Here is a 26,010-nt window from a genome sequence, read left to right on the forward strand (position 1 = left end):
TTCTTCACGATGTAGTGCGCACGGCAACATCACCAGTAACCATACCGACTCACGGCCCATATCTGGCGCTGACGCCGCAGCATGTAGCCACGAGTTGGGGCCCATTAATGATGGGGACGACCCACTGGAAGTTAATAGGAGGTGGCCAAATAGGAGGGGTCACCCCGAGTTGGAAGAGAGAGACTTAACATGAGTTCTCTTCTTGACCTGTTCTACTTCCCTAAAAGATAATCTGCCAGAAGCAGTCCTCCAGGCTGCAGCAGCGGCGGATGTACTCATGACCGAGATCCGAAACCATTTAGGGATCCGAAACTTGAACTTAGTGGCTCTGCTTAATCAGACCAAGCAGCGCCCAGAAGAGATCCCTAGAGCCTTCAGTAATCACCTGTAGGATATCTATCAACGTACACAGAACCAGGCACCCGCACATGTTACAGTAGGAAAGAATCAGGAACAATTTAAATCGATGTTCCTGACCCAACTCCATCCTTTAGTTAAAATCACCCTGGGAATAGCCAAGGAGCCCACCAATCGGTGGACAGATATAGAGACCAACGCTCAAATAGCCCGGGGGATGGTAAAAGACCAGTTAAAGGGGAAGTCACCACCCACTGCAAATAAACCATTATCAATGGTGGAGGGATTTCAAAACTACCCCTTTCAGGGACAGTGCTTTAATTGTAAGAAGGTAGGCCACCTAGCAAAAGACTGCAGCAGACCCTGACTGGCACCGAACCATGATGCAACGCATAGATATCTCTCGAGGGACGAATCCAAGCCCTCTGGGACAGATCAAAGATTGGATAAATCGATAACCCTTATACAAACCCAAATTCCAATGGGGAGGATGCAAAATTATTTACCGGTGCACGTAATCGACAATGCACACTCATTAGAGAGACCCATTCCAGGATTGACCCTATGACAGGGTTCGGCCCCCAAAGATTGGTCGGAAGTGGGGCTCCGACGTGATGGTAGTGGAAGACCAGTAGATCTTGTTGTTTTAAAAGGGGGCTGGCAGCAGTTTATGCTTATCGATACTAGCTCAGCCATTCCCATCACCCACACGCCATACCCTCAATGCCATGCAGTGGCGGGCAAGGGTTGTATGACCCTTAAAGGGTTTAATGGTGATACAACCACCGCGTATACAGGGAAGGCCACTGCACTTCAGTTTGGAGGCCTCACCTGTAAGGTCCCAGCAACTATACTGATGACCACCCCCGATGGAAGGGGAATTTTAGGGACTGATGTGTTGGATCAGTATGGCGTGCTGATAGATTATAATCAGGATTGTGTTTGGATGGGATTGGGAGATAAGGCAGGAGTGATAAAAATTTCAGATGCTCACTCGATTTTTGCTATTAAAAAGCCATCTGAGTATGACGCTCCAGGGAGCAAAAATGAAGCTATTTTTGAATTTGGGAACACCTAGCTGTGTTTGCCACATGGAAGTTTAACTGTGGAAAAATGGCAGGCAAGGAATCTATTGAGGGACCCCACTACTCATTCACTGAACAGTATCCCATCCCAAGGGAGAGTCACCCTTACATTCGAGACACCATAAAATCTCTAGTCGAGCAGGGTGTTCTTAGGACAGGCACTTTCATGACCAATTCACCCGCATGGCCTGTTCAAAAGCCTGATAGCAGCTGGCGACTGACTATTGATTACAGAAAGCCTGCTCACTGGTAGTAAGAGAAACTCCTACCATATTATCTCCAATTCCTGCTGGTTCCAAGTACTTCTCGACCCTCGACATCGCCAATTGATTCTGGAGTATCCCTGTTAAAGGGGAAGACCAGTACAAATTTGCATTCACATTTGAGGACCAGAGCTACACCTGGACATGCTTGCCTCAGGGGTTCCACAATGCCCCCACAATATTCCACAAAAGAATGGCTGCAATTTTAAAAGACTTTTCCCACCCTACCTGCTTGCTGCGTTACGTAGATCACCTACTGCTGGCAACCGACAGCATGGAGGAGCATCTGTCCCTTTTGCACGAACTTTTGACATTGTTGGCTCAGGTGGCACTAAAGGTGAATCCCTGTAAGGTTCAATTAGTCAAAAAACAGGTCACCTTTCTAGGAGTGTCCATTTCTCCAACTCTCACAAAGTGGAGATAAAACAGCGACTGCCATTACCCACTTCGAAAACAGCCCTACAATCATTCTTGGGTTTGGTGGTGTACCAAAGGAACATTATCCCAGGCTTTGCAGAGTGTGCAAAGCCACTGTATGATTTAATAAAACTGCTGAGTGATGACATATACCCGGCATGGACCGATACCCACAACCAGTCTGTGACAAAATTAAAAATGCAGTGATACAGGCAAGTCTAATCCCTCCTGACCCCACGCAGCCCTCCCATTTGGAGAGCAAAACCTCTCTGCAGTTCTGTGCCAAACGCGAGCTAATCGATTCTAGTCCATTGCATATGCGTCTCAATTCCTGCAGGGGGCAGAAAAGATGCATACCGCATGCGTGCGCCACCTACTGGCCGTCCCCTGGTCGGTACATCACTTTACTTTTATTACTGGATTACAGGCAACAATCCTGCATAGTGGACACACATTTTTGAAATTAATGATGAAACCTGGAGATTCGCTAGTTTCCTCGCAGTGCCTCAGCAAATGGACATTGGAATTTATGAAACGAGACATTGATACCATTTCCAAACTCACCACCTTGCTGCCTCAATTTCTGATCTATGAGGGAGGCCCGCATGAATGTCGGTTACCCCTGATTAACTTTGAGACCCAACCTGTGCAGAAAGAGCCCATACAGGGTGCCCCACATATCTATATCGATGGGTCCGCATATCACATTGAAGGATCCCCTTACACCAGATATTCTGTGGTATTGCCAGAAAGAACCATCCAGCGAAGATCCAACAGACAGTTTTCACAATATGCAGAAATCACCGCACTTCTAACTGCTGTAAACGAAACCTCAGATAGACCCGTGAATATTTGGTCCGATAGTGCCTACGCTATAAACACCATGCTCTCCTTGCCCCTATACCACAAAAATTACTATTGTACGATAGACGATAAGGCCCTGGTCCATGGCCCTGGTTACGCCTGCTCTGGTCATATATTAAACAGCGATCCCAGCCCTGCTTCATAGGAAAGGTAGCAGCCCATAGAAAAGAGGGTCCACAGAGTGAGGGAAATTCCAGAGCAGGAAGAGCAGCCAAAACTCTGCGGTTGATGGGGAGATAGAGGATATAATTGTTGAGCCCTGCATGGCTGTTAGCAAGGCCTCCCCAACAGATCAACTAGATTTAAAATCCCTGCAGCAGCAACAATCGTCATATGCTGTTGTAAGCGCCTGGCACGAGGAAGGCAGACCCCTACCTCAAACACCAGCCTAGGTTCCTAATACCATACTAGCCACTGCCCTGACTCAGATGAGTAGTTGCTGAAGTTCAAAAGAAAGCCAAACGCCTGCCCGGTGGAGTGTGTTCCACCAGAGGTGGGTCAGGAACTGATTTCCCTCCTTCACTCCCACCCCACAGCAGAGCACTATTTGGCCCTGGTAACCTTCTATAAGGCAGCATCCATGAGGGAAACAATCGACCAATACGTGGCACGATGCCTACCGTGCCTGCAACACAATCCTCCTGCATTCATTGACTGAGCCTTGCTTCAAAGCACACCCCCACCTCAAGGGCCATGGACTCACCTCCAGATAGACTTCATTGGGCCACTTCCACAGGCGCAAGGCAATTTTCAGCATGCCCTCGTGGTGGTGGATCAATTCGCTAAATGGATTGAAGCATTCCCCTGGCGCTCCAACACCGCAATCACAGCAGCCAAAACACTATTGAATCATGTGTTTTGTATGTGGGGAGTACCAGTAAATTGGACAGCGATCTAGGTTCACACTTTACCGGGAAATTTTTACCCACCTGGAAGAAATGTTGGGGATAAAACACAAATTACATATTGCTCACCACCTCCAGTCATCCGGAGGGGTCAAAAGGGGGAACAGGACCCTCAAGTTATGCACGGACCAACCTACTCAATGGGGTAACATGCTGCCAATGTGCTTAATGACAATGAGGTCCACACCTCATAGAACAACAGGGGCCTCCCCATATCAGGCCATGACGGGGTGGCTCATGAGAACACCAGGCCAGCTAAAACTAACAGGGATGAGGCCCCTGACAATGAAAACATGTAGTTCCAAGTGGCTGGAACAAGTGATAGATCACACCGATCAGATCAATCGATTTGTGGCCACCAAATTTGGAAAGTCAAAAAGACAAATTAAAAAGTACAAGAAAGTACATCCCTTTGAATACGACATGGAAGATTCAGTAATGATTCCAAATTATTGGAAAAAGAAGCATGTCTTTGAGCCCAGGTGGTGGGGACCGCATAAGATTATAGACCGATTGAACCCCACGGTCTATTTGATTCAGTTGCCGGGGAAAAAGGTATTAAGTACAAGAAGTGGTTTCACATTAATCAGTTAAAAACTACCAAAGAGTAAATACTGTACTGATCTTGTTTCCCACAGACCATGTTACGGATCCTCACGATTGTCAGGATGACACTGGCCAAAACCGAAGCCGAGGGAAGATGGAGAAGCGGGAGCTGCAACATGACTCACGAACATCATCAATCATCAATGTGCTGTGAGAAGCGACAGTGCATGAAGATACGAGAAGGGGAGAGTCTCTGCTGGAGATGCTACCGGATTGTTATTAAATCCCCTACACCTTACGAGGTGGGGACCAAGTCAGGCCATCCACCTTTCTCTCACTCCCTCTCAATGTTTATGATATGTGATCCCTGAGGAGATAAGCCATATGAGGGGTCAATAAGGATATTTCCCCCTCAAGGTGGGGAGTTTGTAAGAATAAAAGTGTTTATTAATTGATTCTGTGCCTGTATAAATGTTAAAAATGTAGATTATATGGAAAGGCCTCTTTGTGTTGAAACACAATGGATGCCCACAGAGCCCACAGAGATGCCACCTGGCTTTTGTGTATTGGCCTCCAGAACAAAATGGAGGCCCAGAGAGATGCTGCATGGCTTTTGTGTATTGGCCTCCAGACAGCCACATGTGTGAGGAGAGCTAATAAGTAGCTGCCTGGAGCCAAGATCCAATCATGAGGCTTTCGGAGGGACATAGAAACATATAGAAACATCGAATTTAGGTGCAGGAGTAGGCCATTCGGCCCTTCGAGCCTGCACCACCATTCAATATGATCATGGCTGATCATTTTTGCTACTTTAGTACCCCATTCCTGCTTTCTCTCCTTACCCATTGGACAATGGACTTAAGGGATTTAGGCCCCAAATTTCGTGCCGCGGCGAAAACGGCGCACCTCCGAGCTGGGCGCCTGTTTTTCGCGCCGAAAACTGCGCCTAAAAAAAAGTCCGATATTCTGGAGCTCGATGTCTGCTTGGCGCGGCGCGCTCATCGCAGCAGGGGGTGGAGCCTAACACTCGCGCCGATTTTCTAAGTAGCAGGGGGCGGGTACAATTTAAATTAGCCTTCGTGGTGCCGGCAACCCTGCGCATGCGCGTTGGAGCGTGCGCGCAGTCTCACACAAACATTGGCACTCGGCCATTTTTAAAAATACTGCAGAAAAAGTGAAGATTTGTTTCTTGGACCCCTGCAAAGGCTTGTAATTTAATTTTTTTTGATATTTCTGTGTGTGACGGAGTGCTTTTAGCAGCACTGCTGAATAAATCACCTGCTGAAATCAGTGAGTTCAGCTTTTCACTGCTAAACTTGCAGAACCGGTGCTGCATTGGTGCATGCAAAGTAAGGACTGTGTGTTTGGAGAAATAAGAGTGCCAATTCAACATTGCAATAATACGTGGTGTTGACAATGCAGCACCCATTCTGCAAATTTAAATATAAAACTGTCGATGTGGCTGCCTCTCCCTGTCCAAATGGCCTCAGACCCCTCACAGCTCGAAGGCTGCTGCTGTATCTTCGGCTGCCGGCCAGCCACTGATGCCGCTGATATCCTATGGCTGAATGGCCTCATGTCCGTCCGCTGCTGATTCTTTGACTGCCGGCCAGTCACTGACGCCGCCCCTAAAGCGTGGCCGAATGGCCTCAAGAACCTTAATGAGCTGCGTGTGTCCTGTGTTGATTCTTCGGCTGCCAGCCAGCCACTGACGCCGCTGCTATCTCATGGCCAAATGGCCTCACATCGGTCCGCTGATTCTTCGGCTGCCGGCCAGCCACTGACGCCGCTGATATCTCATGGCCGAATGGCCTCGGGTCCGTCCGGTGCTGCTTCTTCGCGGCCAGCCACGAAGAGAATGAAGGCCTGCCTCAAGCACTGCAGCTCAGCTCGAAGCTTGCTGCCGCTGCCGTCGAGACACTGACGCCACACCGCTGCCTGTCTCCAACATGAAAGGCCTGCCTGAAGCACTTTCACACAGGTAGGAACATGGTTTATTTAATCTTTTCTTTGCTTATAAATTTTTATTCAGGTTGGATTTATTTGTATAATATTTGTATAAGTATAAATAAGGATTGATTGTAGAATTTAATGACTTCCCTTCGCCCCCCTCCCTCCCCCACCTCGTTCCCTATGCCTAATTTGTAACCTGCGCCTGATTTTCTAAAGTGTAGACAAGGTTTTTTCGAGCATACAAAAATCTTCACTTACTCCATTCTAAGTTAGTTTGGAGTAAGTTTTCACTCACAAAACTTTGAAATCAGGCGTAAGTGGCCGGACACGCCCCCTTTTGAAAAAAAAATTCTATTCCAAAGTGAAACTGTTCTACCCGACTAGAACTGGAACAAACTAAATGTGGAGAATTCCGATTTCTAAGATACTCCGTTCTACACCAGTTGCTCCTAAAAATCAGGAGCAAATCATGTGGAAACTTGGGGCCTTAAAACTCAAGCCACACAGGTTGCTCTCTCTCTTGGGCACATGGCACAAGAAGACATTCCTTTTTAAGACCAGCTGAAACAGCAAGCCATGTGTTCAAACCAGCCAGCCAAAGGGATGTAACGTATATCACTCCTTATTATATCCTCATTGTATCTCTGTTGTAACTAAAATAGATCTGTAGGATATTTGACGACTGCTGTTAAATTCATGTGTGTGTTTTTAATAAACTGTTCCAATTGTTTTAAAGAGAATCGTCTCACTGTCAAATGTAAGCCCAGAGAGATTTAGAAATTTGGCTGTAAAGTGCTCAGGGAAATGCTGGAGTTGTGAAAGGTGTTATATAAATCTAAGTCTTTCTTTTTGGACTGCAGTGTATTTCATTGCTTCTAAAATTTCATGATAAAAAACAAGAACTGAACATCCCATGGTCCCCTCCACATTCTAGCTGATGTGTGTACATGTGCTCATTAAACTTGGAAGTGATGGAGTATCTGAGCACTTATGTTTAACACATAGATCACAAGCACTTTCCATTCATCTGACCCACTTTTGGTTGATTTGCACATGCACTAATCTGTTTGGATGTTGCAGCAAACCTGCAGATACCTGTAAATGACCAACCCACAGAACCATCCAGAACTATTAAAAAGACACTGACTCGCAAACAACAGAGGATTCAATGAACCTTTCAAGGTGGCCATTAACTGGTCCTGGCAGAGCACGGTCGATGTGTTCCCTTCGTCTGCCTGCCTCTCTTCCGTGGCTCTGTCCGTGCCCGGGTGTCCCTGGAGAGGGACCACGGGGTGTCTGCCGGTATGCTTGAGAGTTTCCGTGACCGGTGGGCACCAGAGGGACTGGAGTGCAGCGTGGATACAGGGAACTAAATTATAATGTGAAAAGTGTTCATGCTAGTTTTGTCACATTTGGAACTTATTGTTCATTCCCCCTTATAAAGGGGGCACTTATGATTTAAATTTTTTCCATTTGATGAGCCTAAAGAGGAGAGGATTCAATTAAACCTGTGATTCTGGATATCTGAACTGTGTTTGAGGAAAGTTAGGACAATTTAGATCCTCATTGATTATCAGCCAATGATGCTCGTTCTTCAAAGATCTGATTGGCTCTGGGAGTCCATCTCCCTCCTCCCTTTATGTGATTGGTGCTCTGAGAGGCTGTAACTTCTGATTGGATAATGAGGACAGTCACTCATCCTCTAGACTGCCACGCCTTGCATTATCCAGCAGTATAAATACAGGAATTTGAGGTTAGTTAAATCTAAGTTTGCTACTTCAATAAAATTTAGATTTGAAAAAAAAAATCAATATGGCTTCTCAATTGTGTCAGAACTACCACCAGGACTGTGAGGATGCTGTTAACAAGCAGATCAACATGGAGCTCTATTCCTCCTATGTTTATCTCTCTATGGTGAGTTTTGCATTTTAGACCTCTTCACAATGGAGACTATGTAATGTGAATTTACTAAATTCTGTGCTGTACCCAGCCCACCTATTCGGAGTATCTTGAATCTTAATGACTCACTTTCCAGGTCTCTCGAGCTTGTTGTTGAAGTTTATTTGGAATACCTTCTGCACTTAATGCATGGAATTCAAAATTTGTATCCTCATTCTAAATCACTGCATTGACTTTCTCTACCTTGCCTTTGCAATGTGGGATGTAATAAAATTAGAACTAGCCCATTTGAGGAGGAAGTCAGGAAGTATTCATTCCTGCAAGCGTGGTGGAAACCTGGAACATTTTCCACCGCCACAGAAAATTGAGGGTTTAATGCTGGGTTGTGGTTTTTCATTGTGTAAGGATATTAAGATTGTTTCCATGACCATGTACGTACAAGTGAGACTTTGAGCCCTTTTTTAAAAAAAAAAGTAAAATATTGAGTTTGAATTTATATACACTGTACACATGATGATGTGTCTGTGATGATGACCCAAATACTCTTTTGATCTCTCCATAGTCCTTCTACTTTGACCGGGATGATGTTGCCCTGCGTCACTTTGCTGAGTTCTTCAAGGAACAGTCACATGAGGAATGTGAGCATGCTGAGAAACTGATGGAATTCCAGAATCGGCGTGGAGGCCGGATTATCTTGGTGGACATCAAGGTTGGATTCAATAAAGGAGTAGCCTTTTATCTGGCTCCCCTTAGACTGATTGTTCCCAATACATTCTAAAGCAATTGGTTCCAATTTACAGCACACAGGCCATTTGGCTAAACTGTTCTTTGCTGGTGTTTATACTCCACATGAGCCTCCTCCCACCTTACTTAATCTCACCCGATCAGCACATCAATCTATTCCTTTCTCCATGCACTTGACTTGCTTCCCCTTGCATAAATCTGCTATTTGCCTTATCTATGATTCCATTGGTTGTGATAGAATATAAAATTGCCATTAAGCTAATAGGTTCATAGTAAAGTAGACTTTTGAATGCACCCCTAATTTCCTTCAATACTTTCTATAGTAAGTGAACTGTTAGAACTTTATTTCCAGAAACCAGAGCAAGATGAGTGGAGCAATGGTCTGGAGGCCATGCAGAGAGCTCTGCAGATGGAGAAGAATGTGAACCAGAGTCTGCTGGATCTGCACAAACTCTCCACTGAAAGGACAGACCCTCATGTACGTTCTTAATAATTTAATGTGGGCTTTTGGGTAAGTTGGCGGTTGTGGAACCTTGCTGTGCTTGGGCCTAATTAAAGGATCTCCGCACCTAATAGCTTTATGTTGGTGTCTTTTTGTTGGGAGCAGAGGGAAGGGATGGGGCAACTTGGCCTACTGTGTACAGTGACTAGTAAATGTGTCAGTGATACCAGGATCTAGTACCTATTGTGCAGTAAGTTTAATCTAATGATGCAGTAATTCCATCAATCTCAATTGCACCACTTGATGACTATCCTCCAGTTCAAGATAATTAAAATCCAAACTCTGAAGGGGAAGCTGACATTTCTTGATATCTGCTGCTGGCCATAACTAGTTTCCCTCTTTCAGTTGTGTGACTTCCTGGAGACCCACTACTTGGATGAACAAGTGAAGATGATCAAGAAGCTTGGAGATCACATCACCAACCTGAAGAGACTGGGAGCCCCTGAGAATGGCCTGGGAGAGTACCTGTTTGACAAGCACTCCCTGGGGGAGAGTGACTAAACTGACTGATGAATCAAGCTTATTGTGTTTAGTACTTGTATTTATATAATTGGGGCCACCATCCTGTAGGGAATGATGGCTTGTGAGTTTGTATGAAGAGCTGTGAGAACTGGGTCATGATGTGACATGTAACATAACTGTAAATAAACTGTTCAACATTGGACTTGGTTTTGTCTCCTTGGCTATTTGAGTGGTTGCTTATTTTTCAGTTAACATAAGGTGACTTACATTCAACAAGAATTACACCTGAGCTGTGCAACAGTGTTATGGGATTCAGTCCTATGAATTTTTTTTTTACTCTAGTGCAATAGCGATGTTTTGAGTTGGATATTCAGACATGGTTTGAAAGGTCTAGAACCACCAAGGGTGCATTTAGACCATTAACAGCCACCTGAGGAACAAAGCATGGTCAGAGGTAGGTTTTAGGAAGTGTCTTAAATAGGTTTAGAGAAGGAATGCCAGAACCTGGGATAGACAGTGAACATTCTTTCTGCCCTTATAAATGACACAGCAACTTGTATTTTGTTGTATTAACGAGTTGTGTTAAACATTAAGCACATTTCCCAGTAAATCAGAGTTTCACCATTTCAGTCCTGGATTAGTATCCTCTTTAGTATGTCGGCCTTGGAATTAGCAGTTTGCATTCCATAGCTGCTAATTTGCTATTGCTGGTTGAGTAAGTGAACTGACCATTTCTGCTGTAGACTTTAAGCTTTGTAGGCAGAGCAGCAACTGCAGTATAGACCAGCAATGTCTGAGTGTATTGAACCCCGGGGGCTACAATTGGGTGAGGGTGAGCAACAGGTGGCAGCAGCTTCATTGGTTATTGTGGTGGTTCTAGGACAAATTCTCATCTGCTCAATCCAGCAGCATAGTTGAATAACTTGCCAACATGATCTTGGCTCACATGAATAAGGAATTGGGTAAGGTATTGAAGTAATGTGTAACCTTACTCCCAAAACATATTGTTCTGGAGGGAGTATATGTATTTAATTGAATACACAAAGCAAAAGGCCCAAGAAGTTAAACATTTTCCCCACCCAGGCTCCAATACCTAATGCCTCACTAAACCTGGAAGTGATGGAGTGTCTGAGCACTTGTGTTTGATACATTGATCATGAGCACTTTGAATTCATCTGACCCACTTTTGGTGGCTTTGCACACTCACTGATCTGTTTGGATATTGTAGATACTTGCAAATGTCCAATGCACAAAACCATCCAGAACTATTTAAAAACAGTGTTTTGTCTTCAGATGCTCTGATAATGACTCCACGAGACAATGTGTTGTGCTGAACTGTAGTGATCTTAGTCCACTTAATGTAACTCCAGAGTGAGGATCACTCTCGAGTTACATTATACTCTACCTGGCACAACTGTACAGGTAACCTACAAGTCTCCCACTGCCGTGCCCTCTGGTGGCATACCTTGTAATAGTTCAAGCCGTAACCATCTAGGATGCATAACATCACTCTTCCTCCCCCCCCCCCCCCCCAAGTCCTTGGAGCAAATCGCCTTTGCATTGATTGTGCTCTGGGCTTAGCTCTATCTTGTTGACACTTGGAGAGTCGTTTCCATCTTGGGTGAGTAGGTGGTGCTTGTGGTTTCTGTTTGTGCATCCATGACCACTCCATTCTCTTCCCCCTGCACATACAGATTGTGCCGATGGCTCATTACATTCTTGTACATTCAATTCCAAAAAAAAATTATTACAGTATTACATTTGTGGTACCGAAGAGAGGCAAGTACATTTGAATGGTGAGGTATATACTTGGAGTCAGTGCTGGGGTCAGCACCGGTGCGTGAGGACAAACTAGTGCCAGAACTGTTGGATGGTGTCCAGGTAGTCTGCTGGTGGCGCTGTATCCAGTGCTGGCAGTGGCAACCCAGTTGGCTCAGGTTGCTTGCTCTCAGGGCTTTTCCTTTTGCTCCTAGCGTCGGGCAGGTTCACAGATGTCTGTGACCTCCCTGACCTTTCCTTGCACCCCGGGTCGCTACTGCTCCCTGAGGAGCAGTTGTCTAGCATTGCACAGAGAACTGCTGAATGTAGGATGAGCCATCGTTCCCGGGTGTAGCTTTGGTGGCGATAGGGTCTGGGGCCTGTGCCTTAGTGCGGTTTGCTCTTTCAGGCTCATGGCAGTTGGTGCCATCAGGTGCCTGAGAGGTGGAGCCGATCGGGGTAGGATATCGATACCAGTGCCATTGCCCTCTTGAGATCGCTTGCTCTGCAGCTTGTATCTGTTAGCTTATTGTGGCCAGAATCCGTGGTGCATCACTCTGGTCCTAGGGATGCAGGCTACAGCATTGGGTAGCTCGCTGGACCTGTGTGCTCCCGATGAGCGTTTGCCCGCTGCATTGACTGTATGCAGTTGAAATCCTACATTGCACAACGTTTCATTACTCATTGTAAATAACATGTAGCTCCGATCGCAATCGCGTGACTTTTCTTTGCTTATTGCGTGTACACAACTCTGATCATCAGTTACACATTTTACATCTAACTCACAGTTGCTATTACATTGATCTAGAGTGTGGAACTGTCCCTTTAAGTGCGGTGAGATGAAGGCCTCCTTTAAGAGAGCCTGGCTATCTTTACCCCAATCCTCTTATTCGCTTGGTGCCATGTGTTGCTCCATCAGCACTGCACCTCATGGTCTGGCCGCCATCATCTTTTTCTTAAGCCCCTCATCTCGTGGTTTGGGCGACATCTTTCTTCCATCCAGCTGTCGACTGCTGTGATCCTCTTCTCCCCCGGTTCTGCCACTGAGGCTTGGAAGTCACCTCTGGATCTGATGTTATTCCTCCGGAGTCCTGCTATTGGAGCCCAGAAAGTGCGTTCAGGTCGTCTCAGCTGGATCATCTCCACGCAGTTGTGCTGAGCGGTCTGTGCCTCGGGTGCTGTGCTGGTCTGCTGTCTGGTGCCGGATCCAACCTCAGGTGAGGGCTTGTTTTGCCTCTGAGCGCGGAGGATGTCGATCGCTGGAGGGGTGAAATCTTCCCAGCTCTAATGGATTAGTGAAGACTAATATAAGTCCCTTGCAGTCAGAATCAGGTGAATTAATAATGGGGGAACAAGGAAATGGCAGACAAATTGAACAAATACCTGGTTCTGTCTTTACTAAGGAAGACACGAATAACCTCCCGAAAATACTAGGGGACCGATGGTCCAGTGTGAAGGAGGAACTGAGGGAAATCCTTATCAGTCAGGAAATGGTGTTAGGGAAATTTAAGGGACTGAAGGCCGGTAAATCCCCAGGGCCTGATAGTCTGCATTCCAGATAACTTAAGGAAGTGGCCCTAGAAATAGTAGATGCATTGGTGGTCATTTTCCAACATTCCATGGACTCTGGATCAGTTCCTATGGATTGGTGGGTAGCTAATGTAACCCCACTTTTTAAAAAAGGAGGGAGAGAAAAAACATGGATTTATAGACTGGTTAGCCTTATATCGGTAGTAGGGAAATGCTGGAATCAATTATTAAACATGTAATAGCAGCGTACCTGGAAAGCAATGACAGGATCGATCCAAATCAGCATGGATTTATGAAAGGGAAATCATGCTTGACAAATCTAGAGTTTTTTGAGGATGTAACTAATAGAGTGGATAAGGGAGAACCAGTAGATGTGGTGTATTTGGACTTTCAAAATGCTTTTTTGACAAGGTCCCACACAAGAGATTAGTGTGCAAAATTAAGGCACATGGTCTTGGGGGTAATGTATTGATGCGTATAGAGAACTGGTTGACAGGAAGCAAAGAATGGGAATAAACAGGTCCTTTTCAGAATGGCAGGCAGTGACTAGTGGGGTGTCGCAGAGTTCAGTGCTGGGACCCCAGCTATTTACAATATACGTTAATGATTCAGACGAAGGAATTGAAGGTAATATCTCCAAGTTTGCAGATGGCACTAAGCTGACTGGCAGTGCGAGCTGCGAGGAGGATGCTAAGAGGCTGCACGGTGACTTGGACAGGTTAGGTGAGTGGGCAAGTACATGGCAGATGCATTACAATGTAGATAAATGTGAGGTTATCCACTTTGGTGGCAAAAACAGGAAGGCAAATTATTATCTGAATGGTGACAAATTAGTAAAAGGGGAGGTGCAAAGAGACCTGGGTGTTATAGTACATCAGTCATTGAAGGTAGACATGCAGCTACAGCAGGCAGTAAAGAAAGCAAATGGCATGCAGACCTACATAGCGAGGAGATTTGAGTATAGGAGCAGTGAGGTCTTACTGCAGTTTTACAGGGCCTTGGTGAGACCACACCTTGAGTATTGTGTGCAGTTTTGGTCTCCTAATCTGAGGAAGGCCATGCTTGCCATTGAGGGAGTGCAGCGAAGGTTCACCAGACTGATTCCTGGGATGGCAGGGCTGACTTATGAGGAAAGACTGGATCGGCTAGCCTTATACACACTGGAATTTATAAGAATGAGAGGGGATCTCATAGACACTTATACAATTCTGACGGGACTGGACAGTTAGATGCAGGTAGAATGTTCCTGATGTTGGGGAAGTCCAGAACCAGGGGTCACAGTCTAAAGGTAAGGGGTAAGCCATATAGGACTGAGATGAGGAGAAACTTTTTCACCCAGAGAATTGTGAACCTGTGGAATTCTCTGCCACAGTAAGTTGTTGAGTTGAGTTCGTTGGACATATTCAAAAGGGAGTTTGATGTGGCCCTTACGGCTAAAGGGATCAGGCCCTTATGGCTAAATGGAGAGAAGGCAGGGTGGCGTGCTGAGGTTGCATGATCAGCAATGATCATATTGGATGGCGGTGCAGGCTCGAAGGGCCGAATGGCCTGCTCCTGCACCTTTTTTTATATGTTTCTATATTTCTCCATCCACCTTCTTCTGAGTAGCGTTGGTCCATCACCTGCAACAATCCACAGGGGTAACTTGTGCACCATGCCATCATGGAGTACCTATACATCCGCACTACCAATGAGTGGGATAAGTTCATTGGTGTAGGTGCACAGCTTTTCCTGAACCGGAACCAACTTCAGCCTGATTGTCCCATAGCCTCTCAAAGGCTTCTTGATTCATTTCTGACTGGCTCACCCCCGTGTCCACTTCCATGAAGACTGGAACGCCATTTATCTTGACTTCCATCCACAATAGAGAACATTCGGTGGAGCAGGTAAACACGCCATATATCTCATCGTGGGGCTGAGCTGCCTCTCTAACTATCGCTTCATAATCCACGCTGGATTCATGACCATCTGCAGACTCTTCATCAACAGAGTCATATTTCTTTTACACATTCGCTGGTGGTGACTCTTTGTGCTGCAGCCTTTGCACACATAGGCTTTAAAACGGCACTGGTGAGCCCTGTGATTCCCTCCGCAATGCCAGCATGGTGCTACTCGATTAGCCCCCTTGGCGGCTTCTGAGTTAAGGGACTCGGGGGCCTGTTCTCTCTCTCATGAGAAGATTCACGTTCTAAAGTCCAGCCTCTAAAAGTCGCCATTCTGTGCACAGTACTTGCCAGGTTTGTGTCCTGAGGATGAGTCATCCGCCTAGAGTCGCAGGTCGAGGACATGAATGTGTGGCTCACAGAGATGCCCTTCTGCAGTGTGACTGTGGTATCTGCAGATATCCTTATGAAGAAGGCCCTCATGGCCGATTCCAATGACAAAGATATCCCACAGCGCTTCGGTGAGGTGATCGCTGAAATCACACGGTGCCGCCAGCCTCCTGAGGTCTGCAGCATATTTCACGATTTCCTGGCCTTCGGGCCGTCGGTGTGTATAAAACCGGTGTCTGGCTGTGAGGATGCTCTCTTTGGGCTTGAGTTGTTCTTGGATCAGCATTACAAGCTCCTCGTACGTCTTGGTCATTGTCGTCGCTGGGGCCAGCAAGTCCCTGACGAAGCCATAGATGGTGGGCCCACAACTGGTTAGCAGGATAGCTCTGCGCTTAACAGTCAGAGTGGCCAGATTGTCGCCTGCCAGGTCATTTGCTGTGAAGAAATGGTCAAGCCTCTCCACAAAGACATCCCAATCATCACCATCGCCGACCTGTTGCAACGTTCCAATGTTAGCCGTTTTCGAGTGAAGGTCCGCAATCTTGTCGCCAATTGTTATGTCTTCAGATGCTCTAATAATGACTCCACGAGACAATGTGTTGTGCTTGAACTGTAGTGACCTTAGTCCATTTAATGTAACTCCAGAGTGAGGATCACACATGGTGGCCTGCCTTTTATACTAGGCCTGGCACACCTGTACAGGTAACCTACAAGTCTCCCACTGCAGTGCCCTTTAGTGGCAGTCCTTTTAATAGTACAAGCAGTATCCATGTAGTATACATGACAGGCACTAACTCACAAACAACAGTTGATTCAATGAACCTTTCAAGGTGGTTATTAACTGGTCCAGGAGAGTGCGGTCAATGGTGTCATGTATGTAACCGTCATGCAATGGTAATCTTCATGTAACTGTAACCTTCATGCAACTCCTGTACACTGTACTTATACCCTAGAAATGCACACCCTCACCACAGGGCCCGGGGCAGAGAGCACGGACCTCGGGGTCCTAGAACTCAGAGTCCGCTGAGGGGGGCCAATCAAGCATCACCATGCTGGTGCTGTGGAGGAAGCCATGGGGGTCACCAGTGCAGGTTTGCGGAGTACACATGTAATACCTGCCATAATAAAGGCCACCTTCAACGTATGTGTAAAAGAAATCTGACTCACCATGTGGCTGAGGAGATGGGGGATGATCCACTGTTCAGTGAGGAGCAAGCAGAAGAAGATGAGGTGTTGGGACTGTATACGTGAACCGACGATTCGGCCCCAGTGATAATGGAAGTAAAAATTGATGGAGTCCGTCGTTGATGAGTCAGAGAACTTTCGAGAAACTGTGGGGTAACCCGGCTGCACGACCCAAGCTGGTCCCGGTCACGGCAAAGTTGCGTACCTACACCAAGGAACTGATACCTGTTCTTGGCAGAGCAGATGTGCAGGTATCCCGGGGGGGCGAGATGCACGGTTTACCTTTGTGGGTCATTGCAGGTGATGGGCCAACGCTCCTCGGCAGCAGATGGATGGGGAAGGTCCATGGGAGCTGGGAAGACTTCATTCCTCCACAGACTACTGTCCCCCGGGTTCCCAAAGAGCAGCGCCAACCGAGCTGGAGCTGCAGCCTAAATCCACACACAGGCGACAGCAGCCCAGAACTCCTGACCTCAAGCTATCCTGCAGCCTCAGCCTCCACAGATGAGCAGACCCTGGAAGAACAGGGTTGCAGGTGTGGGCCTATTGCTGGGGTGCGGGCCGGCGGGGCGCTGCGGGCGAGAAGCGGGAGGCCCATCAGTGGCCGGCGGATCCGGGGGGCCCATGCAGTGGAATAGTCGGGCGGCGGCAGCGGCTGCGATGGTGGCGGCCACGGAGGCCGCAAGAGAGGCAGCCACGACAAGTGTCGAGACAACAGCGGTTGCGGAGGCTGCGGCGGCGGCGGGCATGACCCGGGGGAACGCGAGCCAGAGCGGCGGATGCGGCAGCAGGCACGGAGCGACTCAGAGGGACTGTGACTGATCGAGTCCAGACCGACTTCTGCAAGATGGGCCATTTTTTTTTCTCATTTTCTCCTTCCCTGCTTCCTTGTCCCTTCTTCTTTCTTCGCCAGCGAGCTCAAGATGGCGGTGAGCCTCGTGGCAACAGAGCTCTGCAGACAAAGGCCAGCAGAACACCTAAGATGGCGGCGCCTGGTGGGAAGCCACAAGATGATGTCTTAAAAGGGAAATGCTCCCGGAAGTCTTAAAAGGGCCTTACACCATTGGCGGTCCCCATGTAAAGACTTTTGTAAGGCAAGAGCGAGTCTAAATGTGCTATGTGAATGTAGGATGATGGATTTATAATAAGAATTAATATTTTAATGCTGGATGGTTACCGTGTTTAAAATAATGAATAGGAATTGCGAATTATGATAAGAGTTTATATTTCAATGCTGAATGGTCACTGTACTTGAAATTAGGGACATGAATCACGGGAAGAGTTGATACCACGAAATTCAAGAAAAAGGGACATGGATCCGTGACTAACAATACCATTGGGCTAATGCGATGTTCGATTTAGGGGATTCAAGCCATGGCTTTTTGAACTGGGGGTGGGGGAGTGAGATGTTGTGTGTTGCTCTGGTACATTAAATGTATATATAAGTACAATGGTGCACCACAGAGGGCGCTGTGGTGGGAGACCTGAACGAGGCAGTATAAAAGGCTGCCCACCACACCTAGAGGCCACTCTGAAGCTGTTCAATAAAGGACTAAGGTCACAGCAGTTAGATCAACACAAGACCGTGTGGAGTCAGTGATTTGTATGCTACATACACTACACTCCTCAACTGGGTTTCCAGGTATAAAAGGGGAGGTCCCACCCAGGGTCAGCACTCCTTGTTCCTGGGCAATAAAGGTTAAGGTCACTGAGTGACTGGTCTGCTATACATGCCTCGTGTGAATTTGTAGTAAAGTGCAGGGATACCACATTTGGCGACGAGAAACGGGAATTACCGAACCACGAGGATGACCACCGGTAGCATAGAGGAACATTACTGTGTGGGTGAGGACTGGCAGAGCTTTGTCACAAAGGACTGGCTGGGAGCGGCAGCGGCTGACAAGTGGAGGGTGCATCTACTGACCAGCTGCAGACCACAGACGTATGCGCTGATGAAAGACCTGCTCGCACCCCAAAAGCCAGCGGACACGTCCTTTGAAAAGCTCAGCCAGCTGATCAGTGAGTATCTCAAACCAGCGAGTTGCGTATACATGGTCCGGCACTGGTTCAACACACACCGGCGTCGGGAGGGCCAAAACGTCTCGGACTTCGTTGTGGACCTGCGGCGCTTGGCCAGTCTCTGTAAGTTCACAGATGCCTGCAGGGGGGAGATGTTAAGGGATTTCTTCATCGACGGCATTCATCATGCGGGGATTTTCAGGAAGCTCATAAAGACCAAGGACTTGACTTTAGAAGGGGCAGCGTTGATAGCTCAGACCTTCATGGCAGGGGAAGAAAAGACCAAGCTAATTTATGCACGCAGCCCTGGTCCCAACGTGACGATGGACCAGCGAGTTAACATGGTGAACGCGGTTCTGGACCCCGCAGGCAGGCAAGGGCATTTTGAAACCGCCCAGGCAGCAACAGACTGCAGGGTGGGCCCGCAACAGGGACAATGGAAAGAGGATTGACAATTCACACCATCACGAGGAACAATGCGTCCCGCGATGGACCATTAACACCCACCATCAGAATGCTTAGAAACAACCAAATGGGCAATCAGAGAGGAATGCCTGGTAACAGTCCCTTTGTTAACAACAATCTCAGCTCATGCTGGAGGTGCGGGGTTAGACATACTGCGAAAAGCTGCAGGTTCCAGCAACATAGCTGTAGGATTTGTAACGTCAGTGGACACTTGGCCAGGATGTGCAAAAAGGCTGTAGCGAGGCTAATCTGCGAGACAGAAGAACCAGACGAGGGGTCTGCAATGCAGAATGATGCCTGGGGGAAAGCCATGGATGCTGAAGTTCAGCGGGTTCACGTGGCTGACGTCCACAGCTCATATACTAAAACGCCACCCATGATGATGAAAGTTTTATTGAATGGCATCCCAGTGCACATGGAGTTGGATACGGGAGCTAGCCAGTCAGTTATGAGCACCCAACAATTTGAGAGACTATGGTCACACAAAGCTAGCAGGCCCAAACTGGAACACATTGAGATGTAGCTACGGACATACGCCAAAGAGATCATCCTAGTGCTGGGCAGTGCAAATTTGGTGGTAACACGTAATGGATCACAGAACCGGCTGCCACTCAGGATTGTCCCGGGAAATGGCCCTGCGCTCTTGGGAAGGAGTTGGCTAGCTGAGATGAATTGGAAATGGGTGGATGTGCACGCCATTTCATCTGTGGAGCGAAGTTCATGCTCACAGGTCCCACAAATATTTGGGTCACAGTCTCAACCCGGTGTCGGAACGTTCAAGGGCACCAAAATAGTGATACGCATCACTCCGGATACCAGACTAGTGCACCACAAAGCCAGAGCAGTGCCGTATGTGATGTGTGAGAAAATTGAAAGTGAATTGGAAAGGCTGCTCAGAGAGGGCATAATTTTGCCCGTTGAATTCAGTGACTGGGCAAGTCCCATTGTTCCTATCCTTAAAGCAGATGGCTCGGTCAGGATTTGTGGCGACTACAAAGCCACCATCAACCGAGTGTCGCTACAAAACCAATACCCGCTCCCGAGAGCGGAGGATCTTTTTGCCACGCTGGCAGGTGGCAAGCTGTTCACAAAGCTGGACCTCACTTTGGCCTACATGACTCAGGAACTGGCTGAAGAATCCAAGTTTCTGACCACCATCACGATGCACAAGCGATTATTTGTTTACAACAGGTGTCTGTTTAGCATTTGTTTGGCGGCAGCTATCTTTCAGAGAAACATGGAAAGCTTGCTCAAATCCATTCCTGGAACAATCGTATTCCAAGATGACATTCTTATAACGGATCGAGACACCGAGGAACACCTCCACAACCTGGAGGAGGTGCTATGCTGACTGGACCAGGTAGGCTTGCGGCTGAAAAAGGCCAAGTGTGTGTTTTTGGCCCCAGAGCTCGAGTTTTTGGGCAGGAGAGTTGCCGCAGACGGGATCCGGCCCACCGAATCAAAAAAGGAGTCGATCCGCCGGGTGCCCAGGCCCGGCAACACGTTGGAGTTGCGATCATTCCTGGGACTTTTGAACTATGTTGGGAACTTTCCGTCGAACTTAAGCACATTGTTTGAGCCGTTACACATGCTCCTGTGAAAAGGTTGCAAATAGCTTTGGGGGGACTGTCAAGAACGGGCTTTCAACAAGGCGAGGAACCTGCTGTGTTCTAACAAACTGTTGACTTTGTATGACCCCTGTACAAAACTGGTTTTAACGAGCGATGCATCATACTACGGGGTTGGGTGTGTGTTGCAGCAGGGTAATGATGACGGCCGACTCCAACCAGTGGCTTATGCCTCCAGGTCACTCTCCCAGGCAGAGCATGGATACGGCATGGTAGAAAAGGAAGCACTCGCTTGTGTTTACGGTGTGAAAAAGATGCACCAGTACCTTTTCGGTAGACGGTTCGAGCTAGAGACGGACCACAAGCCATTAACATCCCTGTTGTCTGACACCAAGGCTGTCAATGCCAATGCGTCAGCTCGCATACAGCGATGGGCCCTCACGCTGGCTGCATATGACTACACCATACGGCACCGGCCAGGCACCGAAAATTGCGCGGACGCGCTCAGCAGGCTCCCACTAGCCACACCGAGGGGGCGTCGGAACAGAGCACTGAGATGCTCATAGCCGTTGAGACTTTTGACTCTACAGGCTCCCCCATCACAGCCCGCCAGATCAAACTCTGAACCAACAGAGACCCCCTCCTATCCATGATAAAGAAATGTGCCCTGACTGGGGATTGGGCGCCCGCACACAGGGCGTGCCACGAGGAGGTCAGACCATTTCAGAGACGGATTGATGAGCTCTCCATCCAAGCCAACTGCCTGCTATGGGGCAACAGGGTAGTCATGCCCCAGAAAGGAAGGGAAGCATTCATCAGGGAACTCCACAGCGAGCACCCTGGCATCGTGTTATTGAAAGCCATTGCCCGGTCACATGTATGGTGGCCGGGGATTGACTCAGACCTGGAACACTGGGTTCGCACGTGCATGACGTGTGCCCAGCTGGGCAATGCCCCCAGGGAGGCCCCACTCAGCCCGTAGCCCTGGCCCACCAGGCCATGGTCACATATTCACGTAGACTATGCGGGCCCGTTCATGGGGAAAATGTTCCTGATCGTTGTCGATGCATACTCAAAATGGATCGAGTGCATCATATTAAACTCGTGCATGACATCCATCACTGTGGAAAGTCTGCATACGGTCTTCGCGACTCACGGCTTGCCGGATATCCTGGTCAGCGACAATGGCCCGTGTTTCACCAGCCATGAATTCCAGGACTTTGTGTCGGGCAATGCTATCAAGCACATCTGGACAACACCATTCAAGCCGGCTTCCAATGGCCAGGCAGAACATGCGGTCCAAGTCATAAAACAGGGCATGCTACGCGCATCCAAGGACCCTCCCTTCAGTACCGCCTATCGCGACTCCTGCTTGCCTACAGGTCTTGCCCGCACTCGCTCACGGGAGTCCCGCCAGCGGGACTCCTCATGAAATACACGCTTGAAACACGGCTGTCCCTCATCCACCCAGCCGTGGCAGACATTGTTGAGGGCAACCACCTGTCCCAAACCGAGTTCCATGATCGAAGCTCAAGGGGGAGGTGTATAGAAATGGATGACCCGGTATTTGTTCTTAACCATGCTTTGGGACCCAAGTGGCTTGAGGGCACTGTAATTGGCAAAGAAGTGAATAGGGTCATCGTGGTCAGACTAAACAATGGGCAGATATGCCACAAACACTTGGACCAAGTAAAAAAACGTTTCAGCATAGACACGGAGGAACCTGAAGAAGAGAATGAGATGTCATCCACATCACTGCCAGTGGATGAGCAACAAGGACAGTCCACAGCATGCACAGTCCCTGCGGCCAGCCCGGACAGGCTGGAATCACCTCAGGTGACAGAGACGCGTGCTGAAGCTCAGCAACCAGAGCCACAACTGCGGCGCTCCACGAGAGAGCGTCGACCACCTGAAAGACTTAACCTTTGAGACAAAAAGATGTAAGGGGGGAGGTGATGTCATGTATGTAACCATCATGCAATGGTAATCTTCATGTAACTGTAACCTTCATGCAACTCCTGTACAATGTACTTATACCCTAGAAATGCACACCCTGACCACAGGGGGTGAACTTGTAGGAGACACTCCTCACCTGGGTTTCCTGGTATAAAAGGGTAGGTCCCACCCAGCGTCAGCACTCCTTGGTTCTGGGCAATAAAGGTTAAGGTCACTGAGTGACTGGTCTGCTATCCATGCCTTGTGTGAATTTGTAGTAAGGTGCAGGGACACCACAGATGGGGTGTTCTCTCCGTCTGCCTGCCTCTCTTCTGCGGCTATGTCCGTGCCCGGTTGTCCCTGGAGAGGGAGCACGTGCTGTCTGCTGGTATGCTGGAGGCTTTCTGTGACCAGAGGGACTGGAGTGCAGCGTTGATACAGGGAACTAAATTATAATTTGAAAAGTGCTTGTTAGTTTTTTCACATTTGGATCTTATTGTTTATTCATCCTTATAAAGGGAACACTTATGGTTTAATTTTTTCCCAATTGATTAGCCTAAAGAGTAGAGGATTCATTTAAACCTGTGATGCTGAAAATTTGAACTGTGTTTGAGGAAAGTTAGGACAATTGAGATCCTCATTGAGGTGTCAGCCAATGATGCTCATTCTTCAAAGATCTGACTGGCTCTGGGAGTCCATCTCCCCTCCTCCCTTTACGTGATTGGTGCTCTGAGAGGCTGCAACTTCTGATTGGGTATTGAGGACTGTCACTCATCCTGTAGGCTGCCACGCCCTGGATTATCCAGCAGTATAAATAGAGGAGTTTGCAGTTAGCTAATTCTTAGTTTGTTGCTTCAACAAACTTTAGATTTGTGAAAAAGAATCAAGATGGTTTCTCAAGTGCGTCAAAACTACCACCAGGACTGTGAGGATGCTGTCAACAAGCAGATCAACATGGAGCTCTATTCCTCCTATGTTTATCTCTCTATGGTGAGTTTTGCATTTTAGACCACTTCACAATGAGACTATGTAATGTGAATTTACTAAATTCTGTGCTGTATCCAGCCCACCTATTCTGAGTATTCTGAATCTTAAAGACTCTCATTCCTGGGAACTTTTAAGCTTGTTGAAGTTTATGTGGAGAATATTCTGCACTCCATACATGGAATTCAGAATTTGTATCCTCATTCTAAATCACTATGGACTTTCCATCCCCTCATTGCAAAGGCAAGGTAGAGAATCTTAATGAGTTGGACACTGTCGGAGGGAAGTCAGGAAGTATTCTTTCCTGCAAGGATGGTGGCAATCTAGAATACTTTCATTCACACCCACCCCCACACAGAAAATCAAGGCTTTGATGCTGGGCTGTGGTTTTGCATTGGGTTAAAAGTTCAGTGCCACTGTGAACCCTTGAAAGAAAGCAAAATATTGATGTTGAATTACTGTGCACGATGATTCTGCAATATAATACCAAACTCTCTTCTGATTTCTCCGCAGTCCTTCTACTTTGACCGGGATGATGTTGCCCTGTGTCACTTTGCTGAGTTCTTCAAGGAGCAGTCACATGATGAACGTGAGCATGCTGAGAAACTGATGAAATTCCAGAATCGGCGTGGAGGCCAAATTATCTTGGTGGACATCAAGGTTGGTTTCAACAAATGAGTGGCTTCCTCTCTGGCTCCCCTTACACTGATTGTTTCAAATACATTCCAAAGCAATTATTTTCAATTTACACAACACAAGCCATTTGGCCAAGCTGGTGTTTATATTTCAGTGAGCTGCCTCCCATATTCTCTCTCTCTCTCTCTCTCTCTCTCTCTCTCTCTCTCTCTCTCTCTCTCTCTCTCTCTCTCTCTCTCTCACAGATTCATATTAAAGTAGACTTTTGATTACACCCCTAATTTCCTTCAATACTTTCCATTGTAAGTACAATGTTAGAATTTTATTTCTTTCCAGAAACCAGAGCAGGATGAGTGGAGCAATGGTCTGGTCGCGATGCAGAGAGCTCTGCAGATGGAGAAGAATGTGAATCAGAGTCTGCTGGATCTGCACAAACTCTCCACTGAAAGGACAGACCCTCATGTGAGTTGCTAATGCTTTAATGTGCGCTTTTGGGTAAATTGGAGTTGGTGGAACCTTGCTGTGCTTGGGCCTAATTAAAATATCTCCATGCCCAATAGCTTTGTGTAGGTGTCTGTTTTGTTTGGGAAGGGATGGGATGGGGGAAGTTAGCCTACTGTGGACAGTAACTAGTAAATGTGTCCCAGTGATCCCAGGATCTGAGCACCTATTGTGCCGTAAGTTTAATCTAATGATGCAATAATTGCACCGCTTGACTATTCTTCAGTTCAAGAGGATTAAAATCCAAACTCTGAAGGGGAAGGTGACATTCCTTGATATCTGCTGCTGGACATAACTAGTTTCCCTCTTTCAGTTGTGTGACTTCCTGGAGACCCACTACTTGGATGAACAAGTGAAGATGATCAAGAAGCTTGGAGATCACATCACCAACCTGAAGAGACTGGGAGCCCCTGAGAATGGCCTGGGCGAGTACCTGTTTGACAAGCACACCCTGGGGGAGAGTGACTAAACTGACTGATGGGATCAACTTATTGTGTTTAGTACTTGTATTTACAATAAGTGGGACCTCTGTCTAATACTGAATGATGGCTTGTGATGTTGTACAAAGATCTGAGACTGAGCGTCTTGGTGTGATGTAACAAAACTGTATATAAACTGTTCAACATTGGACTGGATTTTGTCTCCTTGTATGTTTGAGTGATTGATTATTTTTCAATTAACATAATGTGATTGTCCTCCAGCAAAATTACACTGAGCTGTGCAACAGTGTTGAGATTCAGTCCTCTGAAATTTATTTTTCCTCTAGGTTATATATTCAGACACCTGTTGCAAGGTGTAACATGGATGAGGGTGTGTTAAGACCATTAACAGCCACATGAGATATTGACTAAGTGATAAAGCATGGTCAGAGGTCCAGCGGTCTGTTTTAGGAAGTGTCTTAAATAGGTTGAGTGGGAATGCCAGAGCTTGGGATTGAGACAGCGGATTAAAAATACCTGTTCACACTAGTGAACCTTTTTTCTGCCATTACATAACTGACAACTCCCATACAACAAAATCAAAGTTGCTGTAACATCTGTTAAACACCCACTAAAGCAGAGTGTCACCATTGCAGAGTAGTAAAGAAATAGTCCTGGATTAGTATCCTATTTAATGTGTATCAGCCCTGGAATTGGCTACTGCAGATTCTGTTCAGTTA

General features: G+C 47.2%; 2 protein-coding genes across 2 annotated transcripts; both read left to right on the plus strand.

Annotated features, from left to right (window-relative positions):
• The first annotated feature begins 8,202 nt into the window (after positions 1–8,202).
• Positions 8,203–12,914, plus strand: LOC139262492 (ferritin heavy chain, oocyte isoform-like). The gene is made up of 4 exons (XM_070877671.1): positions 8,203–8,304; positions 8,852–8,998; positions 9,386–9,511; positions 12,759–12,914. Exons 1-4 carry the CDS (start codon positions 8,203–8,205, stop codon positions 12,912–12,914), a joined length of 531 nt encoding a protein of 176 aa, XP_070733772.1.
• A 10,704-nt stretch (positions 12,915–23,618) lies between these two features.
• Positions 23,619–25,320, plus strand: LOC139262493 (ferritin heavy chain-like). The gene is made up of 4 exons (XM_070877672.1): positions 23,619–23,720; positions 24,228–24,374; positions 24,687–24,812; positions 25,165–25,320. The coding sequence occupies exons 1-4, from the start codon at positions 23,619–23,621 to the stop codon at positions 25,318–25,320; spliced, it is 531 nt and encodes a 176-aa protein (XP_070733773.1).
• Positions 25,321–26,010: the final 690 nt, after the last annotated feature.

This window comes from Pristiophorus japonicus, chromosome 4 (genome assembly GCF_044704955.1).
Source record: "Pristiophorus japonicus isolate sPriJap1 chromosome 4, sPriJap1.hap1, whole genome shotgun sequence".
Classification (NCBI taxonomy): domain Eukaryota; kingdom Metazoa; phylum Chordata; class Chondrichthyes; family Pristiophoridae; genus Pristiophorus; species Pristiophorus japonicus.